Source organism: Tupaia chinensis, unplaced genomic scaffold (genome assembly GCF_000334495.1).
Source record: "Tupaia chinensis unplaced genomic scaffold, TupChi_1.0 Scaffold000279_1, whole genome shotgun sequence".
NCBI lineage: Eukaryota > Metazoa > Chordata > Mammalia > Scandentia > Tupaiidae > Tupaia > Tupaia belangeri.
This window is the reverse complement of record NW_006159762.1, coordinates 680,100-694,152: the sequence shown is the minus strand read 5'-3', so window position 1 is coordinate 694,152 and position 14,053 is coordinate 680,100. Positions and strand designations below refer to the sequence as shown.

Here is a 14,053-nt window from a genome sequence, read left to right as displayed (position 1 = left end):
TGTCAAGTGCAAGTGCCCTATAGCAAAAACCTCTTTAGAAAGAAAAAGAATTATTTAATTTTATTTATTATTATTATTATTATTAAATTTCAGCAGAGAAAGAGGTGGGGGTAGAGTGAGAAAGCAAGTTGCCAGGTCCAGGACTTGAACCATGGTCAACCATGTGGGAGTCCAGTGCCTTAACAATCACACCACCTGCTGGCCCAATAACCTGTGTTTTAATCTTTACTCATTCTTCAGTTCTTTTATGTTAGCATTTATTCCCCTTCCTTCTGCTTATCCTCTTCCCTCATTCCCTGTTAGGCTCAGATACAGCATCCTCATTTTCTTTTATTTTTTTAAAGAAATTTTTGCTATAAGGCACGTGTGCTCACCAGAGAGTCAGAGAGACAGAGAGACAGAAAATGAGAAATCACCCCCCAAGGAGGATGACCACACTACAATCCCTTCTCCTTCATTCTCCTCTTGGGATTTGGGGCACACATGCACAGGCACCTGGCATGAGTTTCAAGCTGCCAGGTCCAGGATTTGAAATGTGGTCGACTATGTGGGAGTCCCATGACATAACCATTATGCCATCTACTGGTCCCACATTTTCTATCTTTATAATGTGTTCTATATTAGTCATTCTCCCTGTTATTCCTGCTACTTCTTCATCTGCTATTGCCATAAGCCCTTTCTGGGAACTTCCCAATATACATATTTTAATAGGCATCAACTTTATTTTTTATTTATTTTTAGAGAGATTTTTGCTATAGGGCATGTGTACTCACTGAAGAGACAGAGATAGAGAGAGAAAAAGCAAGAAACAACCCCCCAGGGAGGATGACCATGCTATAATCCTTTCTCCTCTATCCCCTCTTGGGATTTCAGGCACACACTCATGCACATGCACCTGGTGTGAGTTTTAAGCTGCCAGGTCTAGGACTCAAACCACAGTCAACTATGTGGGAGCCCAGAGACATAGCCATTACACCATCTGCTGGTCCTTAACTTTTGTTTTCTTTATCCTCTTGCTACCTCAGCAGGTTTTTTTTTTTTCAATGAAAATAACACAAATATCTGTGCTTTTCATTTATTTTAGATTCTCAATCTATGCCTGAAACTAAAGAGTTCCTTTCAAAGCAGGAAGATTATGAAGAAGTGTCATCTGAAAGGGTGCTGATAATACAAAGCCTTGAAAAGAATAATTCCTGGGGCTCCAGGGTGATAGAAGCCTGGGAATGTGAGGACACATTAAAAAAACAGCAAGGAAATCAGAAGAAAACTTTAAGACAGGCCACAATTAAACACAAGAGAAACTCTATGGAGCGTTATAATGAAATGGGGGAAGGTTCAAATCCAGTGAAACATCAGAAAGTCTACCCAATAAAAAAGCCTTGGGAATGCAATGCATGTGAGAAGTCCTTCAGTTACTACTCAGCCTTTATCCTACATAGGCGAATTCACACTGGGGAGAAACCCTATGTATGTAATGTATGTGGAAAGGCTTTTAGTCGGAGCTCATCACTTATTCAACATCAGAGAATTCATACTGGAGAGAAGCCTTATGAGTGTAATGAGTGTGGGAAAGCTTTCAGTCATCGTTCAGCCCTTATTCAACATCATATCATTCATACTGGAGAAAAGCCCTACGAATGCAATGAATGTGGGAAGGCCTTCAACCAAAGCACATACCTCATTCAACATCACAGAATACACACTGGAGAGAAGCCCTATAAATGCAAGGAATGTGGGAAAGCTTTCAACGACACCTCATCCCTCATTAAACACCAGAGGGTTCATACTGGAGAAAAGCCCTATGGGTGTACCGAGTGTGGGAAAGCATTTAGTGACAGGTCAGGCCTTACTCAACATCAGAGAACTCACACAGGGGAAAAACCGTATGAATGTAGTGAATGTGGGAAAGCTTTCAGTTACTGTTCAGCTCTTATTCAACATCAAGGAACCCATACTGGAGAGAAACCTTACAAATGTAATGAATGTGGGAAAGCCTTCAGTGACCGCTCAGCTCTTGTAAGACATCAGAGAATTCACACTGGAGAAAGGCCTTACAAATGTAAAGAATGTGACAAAGCCTTCAGCCAGAGCTCATCCCTTACAAAGCATCTAAGAACTCATACTGGAGAAAAACCATATAAATGCAATGCTTGTGACAAAGCCTTTAGCCAGAGTTCATCTCTTATTCAACACCAGAAAATTCATACAGGAGAAAAAACCTACAAATGTAAGAAATGTGAGAAAACCTTCAGTTTCCATTCAGCTTTTCACCAACACAAAGAAATTCATGATGAATAGGATGCAGTAAATCCAGGAAATGATTAGTTATTCTCCCCTGACTGTATAGATCTGTTCTAAATATTACAGGGTGCAAAAACATATGATGTAGGCCAGCAGATGGTGTGGTGGTTAAGGGACTGTATTCCCAAAGGACCAACCATGGTTTGAGTCCTGAACCCGACAGCTTGAAAATCACACCAGGTGTGTGTGTGTGTGTGTGTGTGTGTGCCCAAAATCTTGAGAGGAGAAGGGATTGTGGGGCCATCCCCCTGGGGGATGATTTCTCACTGTCTTTCTCTCTGTCTGTCTCTCTCTGGCAAGTGCATGACCCTATGTTGAAAATTAAAACAAAACTTATTTTGTGTTACATAAAATATAGCCCTTTTCTTTGAAATATTATAATCCACGGAAGAGGACAAGAGGTAAATGTGAGTATATGCTGTCTTTAAGATAACTGTTAGAAAGTAGTTTCCTGAGACTAAAGTGAATTTAATTGCCTAGAAATGTTGATTTTGGTGAGGACAGGGGATAGAAGTTGTGAAAGGTTGAAAACACTTTTCATTAAAATTGTGGTGGGAGGGACCAGCAGGTGGCGTGGTGGTTAAGGTGCTGGACACTCCCACATGGCTGACAATGGTTCAAGTCCTGGATCTGGCAGCTTGCTTTCACACTTTCTCTCTCTCTCTCTCTCTCTCTCTGGTCAAATTAAAATAAATGAATACATAAATAAAATTAAATATTAAAAAAAAATTGTGGTGAGAGAGCCTGGCCCTGTAGCTTGATCCCACATGGCCAACTGTGGTTCAAGTTGCAGCCCCAGAGCAGCTTGAAAAGTACATTGGACACATATGTATGCGTGCCCAGAATCCTAAAAGGATGAAGAAATGATGGAGAGTATGTGGTCTGGCCATGCGCCCACAGGGGTGTGCTTTCTCCCTCTCTCTGTCTGTCTCTCACTGGTCATGCTGCAATCCCTTCTCCATTTCTCTATCCTGTCAGGATTTGGGGCATGCACACACTTGTACCCAGTGTGTTATATTTTCAAGCTGCTGGAACATGATTCAAATTGTGATCTGCCTTGGGGGATCCAGCTCCTTTAACCACTAGCCTACAGGGCCAGCCCTGTCTTCTTTTTTTTTTTTTTTAATTTATACATTTTTTTCCATGGGAGAGAAAGAGACAGAGAAGCACCCACAACAGGGTCCTCACACCATGATCTACTCCTAGTCTCTGCTGGGATCACAGACACACACATGCATACCCAGCATGCCTAGGAAGGTCACAGGACACAAACCCTATACATTTTGCATGTGAGTCTAGCTGCACCCCCACCTAATCACAAAAGGAGAATTCTCTTTTTTTTTTTTTTTTGAGAGATTTTTGCTATCAGACACATATGCTCATCAGAGAGACAGAGAGACAGAAAGCAAAAATCACCCCCAAGAAGGAGTGGCCACACTGCAATTCCTTCTCCTCTCTGGATTTTGGGCATGTATGCACATATACCTAGCATGAGTTTGAAGCCACTCGGTCCAGAACCCAAACTATTCGGCCACATGAGAGTCCACCACCTTAACTATTACACCACCTGATGGCCCAAGGAGAATTACCTTAATTGAAAAAGTTCTGGGACCAGCAGTTAGCGTAATGGCTATGTCGCTGGATTCCCATGTAGTTGACCCCGGTTCGCGTCCCGGATCCGGTGGCTTAAAACTCATGCCGGGCGCGTGTGCGTGCATGCCCAAGATCCCGAGAGGAGAATGGAGGAGAAGTGATTGCAGCGTGGCCATCCCTGCTAGGGGGTGATTTCTCGCTTTCTGTCTCTCTGTCTGTCTGGTGAGTGCATGTGCCCTATAGCAAAAACCTCTCCAAAAAAATTAAAAATTTAAAAAACAAAAGTTCTAGTTAGGTAGAGATCCCAAGATAAATGTTGAGAATAACCTTGGAATTCTGACACAAACCCATGTTGTCTGTCTTAGATCATTTGTCACATTTGTCTCCTCTTCCTCAAAAATTTAGGTTGGTTTCCTTTATATAACCATCTGCTAGGGGAGGCTTCCTTATGCCAATTGGATTTAGAATAGAATGATATCATCCTAACTTCCTTAATTTCTTTATTGACTGTACCCCAAAATAATCATGCAGGCCCTTTTTAAATTTTATGGCTAATTAAAATGGGAAAAACGAGAGGTGTGTTTAATAGCACCATGAGAAAAATTCGAAAGATGTGGATTCTTTTCCTCAGTGGTGTGTAGTAATGTCTCAAAATTATGAATATCCTGGAGTGTTTATGATGAATTCCAGTAAATTCAGATTGAATTTATAACTTAGACTGACAGGATTCTCAGCTTCCGAAAAATGGACAAAAAAGGGAAGCAAATTTAATTGTCTGCTATATGTTATGCATTGCTTCAGGCATTCCAGCAATGTTAGCTGTCTTTCCATCCTCATTTAATGCTTAACATTCTGAGAAGAGGGTCAGCAGGTTATGGTGGAGGAGGTTACAGTGGCTGGATCCCACATGGCTGACTGAGCCAGATCTGGTACCTTGAAAAACATGCAGTTACACATGCCCACCAGAGAGACAGAGAAAGACAAAAAGTGAGAAATGTTAGTTATGGAAGGAGAGATTCAGAAGTTGTTTTAAAATTTTTAAAATTAATTTTTAAAAAGTTTTTGTTACAAGGCGTATGTGCTTGGTGGAGAGAAAAAGGGGAAAGTGAGAAATCACCTCCCAATCAGGATGGCCACATTGCAATTCCTTCTTCATTCTCTTGGGATGTGGGGCAGGTACTTGCATACCCAGTGTGTTTCTCTTTTTTTTTTTTTTTTTTTGAGAGATTTTTGCTATCAGACACATATGCTCATCAGAGAGACAGAGAGACAGAAAGCAAAAATCACCCCCAAGAAGGAGTGGCCACACTGCAATTCCTTCTCCTCTCTGGATTTTGGGCATGTATGCACATATACCTAGCATGAGTTTGAAGCCACTCGGTCCAGAACCCAAACTATTCGGCCACATGAGAGTCCACCACCTTAACTATTACACCACCTGATGGCCCAAGGAGAATTACCTTAATTGAAAAAGTTCTGGGACCAGCAGTTAGCGTAATGGCTATGTCGCTGGATTCCCATGTAGTTGACCCCGGTTCGCGTCCCGGATCCGGTGGCTTAAAACTCATGCCGGGCGCGTGTGCGTGCATGCCCAAGATCCCGAGAGGAGAATGGAGGAGAAGTGATTGCAGCGTGGCCATCCCTGCTAGGGGGTGATTTCTCGCTTTCTGTCTCTCTGTCTGTCTGGTGAGTGCATGTGCCCTATAGCAAAAACCTCTCCAAAAAAATTAAAAATTTAAAAAACAAAAGTTCTAGTTAGGTAGAGATCCCAAGATAAATGTTGAGAATAACCTTGGAATTCTGACACAAACCCATGTTGTCTGTCTTAGATCATTTGTCACATTTGTCTCCTCTTCCTCAAAAATTTAGGTTGGTTTCCTTTATATAACCATCTGCTAGGGGAGGCTTCCTTATGCCAATTGGATTTAGAATAGAATGATATCATCCTAACTTCCTTAATTTCTTTATTGACTGTACCCCAAAATAATCATGCAGGCCCTTTTTAAATTTTATGGCTAATTAAAATGGGAAAAACGAGAGGTGTGTTTAATAGCACCATGAGAAAAATTCGAAAGATGTGGATTCTTTTCCTCAGTGGTGTGTAGTAATGTCTCAAAATTATGAATATCCTGGAGTGTTTATGATGAATTCCAGTAAATTCAGATTGAATTTATAACTTAGACTGACAGGATTCTCAGCTTCCGAAAAATGGACAAAAAAGGGAAGCAAATTTAATTGTCTGCTATATGTTATGCATTGCTTCAGGCATTCCAGCAATGTTAGCTGTCTTTCCATCCTCATTTAATGCTTAACATTCTGAGAAGAGGGTCAGCAGGTTATGGTGGAGGAGGTTACAGTGGCTGGATCCCACATGGCTGACTGAGCCAGATCTGGTACCTTGAAAAACATGCAGTTACACATGCCCACCAGAGAGACAGAGAAAGACAAAAAGTGAGAAATCACGCTCCCCAGTGGGGATGGCCATGCCAAAATCTCTTCTCCTCCACTCTCCTCTCAGGATTTTGAGCATGCACACCCATGCACCTGATACGACTTTCAAGTTCCCCGATCCAGGACTCGAACTGTGGTCAGCCATGTGGGAGTGTGATACTTTAATCACCACTCCACCTGGTGGCCCCAAGATTCTTATTTTCAAAAACATGAAGCCAAGGCTTACAAAAGCCACATCATTTGCCTAATGTTGGAGAGGTTTTTGTTGTTGTTGTTGGGTTTTTTTGGCTATAAGGCGTGTGCGCTCGCCAGACAGACAGAGAGACAGAGACAGAAAGCGAGAAATCACCCCCCAGGGGGAATGGCCACGCTGCAATCCCTTCTCCTCCATTCTCCTCTCGGGATCTTGGGCACTCACGCACACGTGCCCAGTGTGAGTTTAAGCCACCGGATCCGGGACTCGAACTGCGGTCGACTATGTGGGAGTCCAGCAACATAGCCATTACACTAACTGCTGGTCCCCATTTGCCTAATGTTGATAGAATGAGAATATGCACCCAAGTCTGACTCTTCACATTCCCTTTGAAACTTGGATTTTTTCTGACTTCTGTGAATATGGAGCACTGAACTGCCCCCACCCCAGCCTCATCTCTGTATGTGCCCATTCCCCTAGCACTAGTAAATCCAGGTCCCTCTACTCTTCTTGGCAATCTTAGTTCTGCTGCCTGGTGGTCTAACTTCCTCTCCTGGCCCAGTTCTCTGTCTTGGGTTCACCCATTATTTCTGAATTAAATGCTCTAATAAAACTTCACATGCTTTTTCATCATTCACTAAGAACTCCTTGGCTCAGTCTTTCTATATACAGAGTGCTGTACCTACTACAGGTGTGAGTCCTGGCAGAGCTCATGGCTTAAGACACTGAATTTTTTCTAATACTAGAGCCCATGTCTACAAGCTTTCACATCCTTTTTTTATGTGCTTGGTCAGAACTCTTTGAGAAGATGTTCATCATCTCTGAAGCATGTCTTACAGAGGTCAGTGTTTAAATGCTCACAGAAGAGGAAATGGAAGACCAGGATTAAGAACCTGTGGAAACTCATGGGTCGCTAAGATATTGAGGCTCTGCTTTTTTTTTTGAGAGGTTTCGCTATAGGGCGCATGCGCTCGCCAGACAGACAGAAAGAGACATAGAGACAGAAAGCGAGAAATCACCCCCCAGGGGGGATGGTCATGCCACAATCCCTTCTCCTCCATTCTCCTCTAGGGATCTTGGGCACACACACACACACGCCTGGCATGAGTTTTAAGCCACTGGGTCCAGGACGTGAACCGCGGTCGACTACGTGGGAGTCCAGTGAGTAGTCCAGCGACATAGCCATTAGGCTAACTGCTGGTTCCCATCAGAGTGGAATTTTTAAAGTCAAAAATGAAGGGGTGGAGCAAGTTGGGTGTAAGAATCAGTGCCATTTGATTGTGGTCCTCATCATTCTTTTTGTTGCTGTTGTTACGTAGGTGCTCAGAATATAAGGTTAGTAAGAGTCAAAAAATGCCATAGATTGAGACAGGAAGGACTTCAGTGCACATATAGGCACACTAGCAAGTTGGAAGAACACAAACAGGAATACACTGCAGGGGAACCTGTAGCCTGCATAACATCATGAAGCTCCTGGGTATCCCTAGGTGAAGGGCAGTAAGAGATGAGGGCATAAGGGTTGCATTCCAGCTACTAAGAGACAGGATCTGGATAATAACAATAGGGTAATAATGATAGCCATGATGATTTGACAGCTTTCTAAATACCAGGAAGAGCTGTACATAGCTTACATAAATAAGCTCACTTACCAAAAATGGAGAAGGGATCAAATCGTGGTGTGCCCCACAGGGAGTGCTTTCTTGCTTTTCCTCTCTTTCTCTCTGGACAGTACATGCACCTTCTGGCAAATTAAAAAAAAAAAAATGAAGCTAATAGAGACCTGCTACTTGGTCTGAATTTTGAGAGAACATGAAGCAAAAACCCAGTTGTTAGGGATTCCATACCAAGAGATTAAAAGTGTATTTCACATGGACATAATATAAGAAGCAGTTGTTCACGCAGTGGCTAGTCCTTGTTAATAGTGCAAGAACAAAGCTAGAAAATGAAAGAAACAACTAATGAAGATTCCTTGTATTTTCCTTCCAACTGTTGCTTCTGTATGAGGTCAGGAATATTCTAGTTTGTTGTAGTGGTGGTGGTTTTTTTGTGGAGGGGAGGGTGGAATAGGATTGGCAGTGAAAGAAGAAGTGTGTTAAATAAGCCTTGCCAGAGTAAGGTTGGATAGTTACAGAGGGGTATGTCGTGTTGGTTAACAACTTTGATTTGTTACTGTGTCCACCTTTGGTAACTTAATCATTTGTGCCTGGAATCAAATCTTTATCTTCTGACCAACTTTAGTAAACCATCATTACTACCATCAGCCTAGAACTTACTGTCAAGCATACAAATATGACTGGTCTTAGAGCCAAAACAGGTGAACACTTAAGAAAAATGAACTCTTTGGGGTCACACAATAAAGAATTAGGCTGAAGACCAGCAGATGGCATAACGATTACGTTGCTGGACTCCCACATAGTTGACTACCGTTTGAGGCCCAGACCAGGTGGCTTAAAACTCATACCAGGTGTGTCCAAGGTCTCAAGAGAAGAATGGAGGAGAAGGGATTATGGTGTCACCATCCATCCCCTCTCAGGGGTGATCTCACTTTATGTCTCTGTCTCTGTCTCTCTGGACAGCCACACTTGCCCTATAGCAAAAAAATTTCTAAAAAATAAAATAATTAGGCTGAAATATTTGGAGTCAAGTCATTCTTAGCATGGTCCAAACAGGGACTAAACGTAGTCCTATATAGTAACTATATACTTCTGGTTAGACTGCAAAGGGCCCTGGGAGAGGGATGTATGTCAGTGTTTTACCTTTATTTTCTCACTCCTGGCTGGAAGGAAAGGATTGCAACATCAGGTATGGCAAGAGTTCACAGAATCATAAAACTTAAGAGATCTTACAGGATTTATATTTCTTTTATTTATTTATTTTTTTTTTGAGAGGTTTTCACTACAGGGCGCATGCACTCGCCAGACAGACAGAGAGACAGAAAGTGAGAAATCACCCCCCAGGAGGGATGGCCACGCCGCAATCCCTTCTCCTCCATTCTCCTCTCGGGATCCTGGGCACGCATACACATGCGCCTGGCGTGAGTTCTAAGCCACCAGGTCCGGGACGCGAACCACGGTTGACTACATGGGAGTCCAGCGACATAGCCATTACACTAACTGCTGGTCCCTCTTTTTTTTGGGGGGGGGGGAGTTTTTGCTATAGGGTGTGTGCACTTACCAAAGAGACAGAGAGACAGAAAGCGAGAAATCATCCCCCTGGGGGCATGGCCATGCTGCAATCCCTTCTCCTCTTGGGATCTTGGGCACAGAGGCACACACGCCTGGCATGAGTTTAAGCCACCAGGTCCAGGACTCAAACCGTGTTCGACTACATGAGAATTCAGCGACACAGTCATTATGCCAACTGCTAGTCCTGGAGGATTTACATTTCAACTCACTATCCATTAACGTTAAACTTTAGCAATGAACAATGTAACAGCCTCTCATTGCTATCTTCCGTCCAAATACTTCTAAAAGTGTTGATATACTTCTAGATCATGCCTTTACTTGATTTACCAAAAGAGGCCATGGACATTACATTCTGGGCAGTTCTAATAGAAAATTCTCCCTAATGTTGAGTGCACAGCTTTCTCCCTGTAATGTCCATGTACTGTTGTTGGTTCAGTCCCCTGGTATCTTCTACATAAGAAATTTTTAAACATTTGATGACAGTTATCTTGTGTCCCCTAAATCTCTCCTAGAATAAGTGTCTCCAGTTCCATGAACTCTTATTTGTGTAATTTTTGTTTGTTTTTGTTTTTGCTACAGAGCACATGCATTTACCAGAGATAGGCAGAGATAAAGAAAGATAAATCACCCCCCTGGGGGGATGGCCACACCACAATTTCTTCTTCAGTCTCCTCTTGGGAAGCTAGGTACACATGTACATGTGCCCAGAGTGTTTTTCAAGCTGCCAGGTCTGGGACTTGAACTACTCAGTCGGCCATGTGAGATCCAACTGCCCTAACCTTCATGCCACCTGTTGGCCCTATTTGTGTAATTCTTCAGCAAGTTTTAATTCAGAAAGAAACTAAAGGAACCAGCAGTTAGTGTAATGGCTATGTCGCTGGACTCACACGTAGTCGACCACAGTTCGCGTCCGGGACCCGGTGGCTTAAAACCCACACTGGGGTGTGGTGGCACCCGCCCTATGGCAACCCACACTGGGCACGTATGCGTGCGTGCCCAAGATCCCAAGAGGAGAATGGAGAAGGGATTGCGGCGTGGCCATGCCCCCTGGGGGGGGTGATTTCTCGCTTTCTGTCTCTCTGTCTCTCTCTGTCTGTCTGGCGAGCGCACGCACCCTATAGCAAAAACCTCTCAAAAAAAAAAAAAAAGAAAGAAACTAGATTAATGGTGTATCTATTACTATTTTGATCAGATAATTTACCTCTACTCTTAGTTATCATCCTTCAGTTCAGTACTGAGGAGTTTGTCAATATTCTTTTAAATTGATTAAAATATTCCAGATGCGGTCTTTTTTTTTTCTTCAGAGGTTTTTGCCTTAGGGTGCTTGTGGTTGCCAGAGAGAGACAAAGACAGAGACAGTGAGAGGGAAACTGAGAAATCACCACCCGGGGAAATTGCACACTGCAATCCCTTCTTCTCCATTCTCCTCCTGGGATCTTGGGCATGTACACACAAGTGCCCAGCGTGATTTTCAAGCCACCGGACCCAGGACTTGAACCACAGTCAGCCATAGGGGAGTCCAGTGACATAACTGCTACACTATCTGTTGGCTCCCGGATATAGTCTTACAAATGAAAAAACTAATGCTATTATGTAGTTACTTATACTATGTTAAAACAGATACCATATTTTAGGAGTCCCTAACCCCCAAGCAATGGGCCAGTGCCAGGATGCCCAGGCCGCACAGCAGAAGGTGGGCAGAGGTCTAGGGAGTGAGGTTTCATCTGTGTTTGCAGTTGCTCCTCCCACTCAGCTGAGGTTCCTCCTGTTGGATCACAGGTGGGTTTGAATTCTTGTGGGAGCAAGAGCACTATTTGTGTGACTGTTTCATCCTATATTGTAAGGTGGTAGTGGTAAAAATGTCATGCATGGTGGATGTAGTGCACTTAAGTTATCCTGGGACCAACCCCCATCCCCATCCATAGAGGGACTGTCTTTCACGAGGCCAGTTCCTGGTGCTGTGAAGGTTGGGGCCTGTTGTTCTAGATGACATACTCTGTGAGAGATTGACAAATTCAATGAGTTATTGAAAAAAGTTCCCAAAGAGGTTCCTTGAGCCTTTACTTATTGTCATAACTGTGATGTTGCTGTGGGATATTTTTCATTTTATTTACAAGCAATTTTATCCAGCTGCTCCTAATGGTCTGGCCCAAGGAGGAGTAAATCCAGAAGCTAAACTCTTGAAATTACCAAAATTAGCTCAAATTATTTCATTGAACACACTAACCAGTTTAAAAATATAACCTCATCCCCATTATCTTGAGCTCCAGGGTAATAGAGGTTGAGTCCTCTCCTTGTCAGAAAGGCTCTTAAGAAATCAGTCCTGTGGTCCCATGAGGAGTAGTCTCAGAGTTGGGAGGGATGTTTGGGGAACAAAGGTAGGCATTGCCAAGTACACTTACACATATAATGAGTGAGGATAAATTGGCTCCCTGTGGAGAAAACCAACAGCAGTACAAATTTAATGCCTGTGGGACTCTTAAAAATTTCAGCCTCAAGTGGCTTTCAAATGGATCTCAGTTTTTCTTTCCCAAGACCCATCAAAATCTAGAAAAATATTATACTACTTGGTTCCCAAAGATCCCAAGAGGGATGGGTAGTATAGGAGGGTCCTGAATACACAGATAAATGGTCACCAAGAGCCTAACCAGCTCAAACATGGTCATTACCACAGGGTCTATTAGAGGCACCACTGGCTCTTCTTTCTCGATCCTTAGCACCTCTTCCTGCAATGGGAAGGCGACTTATAGCCCAGAATGTTTTATTACTCTCTGCTTTCCTTACTCGTGACTGCTGTTCCTATCACCAACACTACAGAGGTAGAGAATCCAAACAAAAAGATGGGAGCCCCATGCTTGGAGCAACCAGGAGATGTGATTATTGGGGGTATCTTTCCCATTTATATGACAGACCATTCACCAATGCTGACTTTCACTAGGGGACCTCTTAGACTGCGTTCATCAAGGTGAGTAACTTGATCACTTATGACCAGAATCTGGCACTTGCAAAGAGAGAATGTGGTGTTATTTATTTATTTATTTGCTTTTGCTGTTTTTTTTCTTTTTAAAATGTTAATTCTTAAATTCATGTATACAATTTCATGGCAATTTTTATCAAATTCCATCAGACTTCTGTAAAAATTGACAAATTAATCAACACATAGGATTTATGTATAAATGCAAAGAACCAGAATAACTTTCTTTTTTCTTTTTCATGTTATTAAATGTGTATTTTTAATTTTTAACTTTAGTTTGAAAAAGTATTATACGTGCATTGAAGATATTATCATACACTTTATCCTCAACAGACAATCCTCCATTTCTGTATCCTTTAAGTGTCTTGCATTTCTATTTTTCTCTTTGATTCCCTTCCTTGCACCCTCCCTCACCTCTCCCCCTCCTCCCACATTGTCTCCTGTATCTGCAACTATTTTCCTTCTTTTTTCCTCTAATTTTTCAGTTTCTACCATAGAGTGCAGACATTCAGTATATATTAAGTGGAGACATGCAATGTCTCTCCATAGTCTGGGCTGCTCCACTCAGCAGTAAATTTTCCATATTTGCCCACTTTTTTTTTTTTTAGAGAGAGATTTTTGCTATAGGGCCCATGTACTCACCAGAAAGATAGACAGACAGAAAGTGAGAAATCAACCCCCCACACATGGGGGGATGGCCACACTGCAATCCCTTCTCCATTCTCTTCTTGAGATTTTGGGCACGCAAGCACACGCACCCAGTGTGTTTTAAGCCACCAAGTCTGGGACTCAAACCACAATCAACTACTTGGGAATCCAGTGACATAATCATTAGTCTATCTTCTGGTCCCATATTTGTCCATTTTCTATCAAATACCAGGATCTTGGTTTTTTAAAAAATTATTTATCTAATTTTATTTGTTACTATTTATTTTTCAATTTGACAAGATAGAAACACAGAGAAAAAAAGGAAAGTGAGGAAGCAAGCTGTCAAGTCCAGCACTCAAACCAGACTGATTATCAGCCATGTGGGAGTCCAGTACCTTAACCATCACACCACCTGCCAGTCCTGGCTCTTGTTTTTTATGGCAGAGTAGCATTTCCTAGTGTATATGTGCCACACTTTTTCAATCCATTGATCTGTTCATGGACATTTAGTTGGTTCCATGGCTTAGTAACTGAATAATGCTGTAATAAACATGAATGTGCAAGCAGTTTTCTGACTGTTTTCTCATCCTTTGGGTAGCTACCCAGGAGTGGAATTGCTGGATCAAATGGTAGTTCTTTATAGTGTATATTTATATAAAGTGTATATTTATTTATTCATATATATGTATATATATGTGTGTATATATA

The 14,053-nt window shown here is 42.3% G+C and overlaps 1 protein-coding gene across 1 annotated transcript in view; it reads left to right on the top strand.

Moving 5' to 3' along the window:
* LOC102480399 (zinc finger protein 850) overlaps nt 1–2,352 on the top strand; it is a 5,790-nt gene extending 3,438 nt beyond the window's left edge. The window contains exon 2 of the mRNA XM_027772492.1: nt 1,352–2,352. Coding sequence (XP_027628293.1) covers nt 1,352–2,298 — 947 coding nt within the window. The 3' untranslated portion in view covers nt 2,299–2,352. The remainder of the gene's footprint in view (nt 1–1,351) is intronic.
* Nucleotides 2,353–14,053: the final 11,701 nt, after the last annotated feature.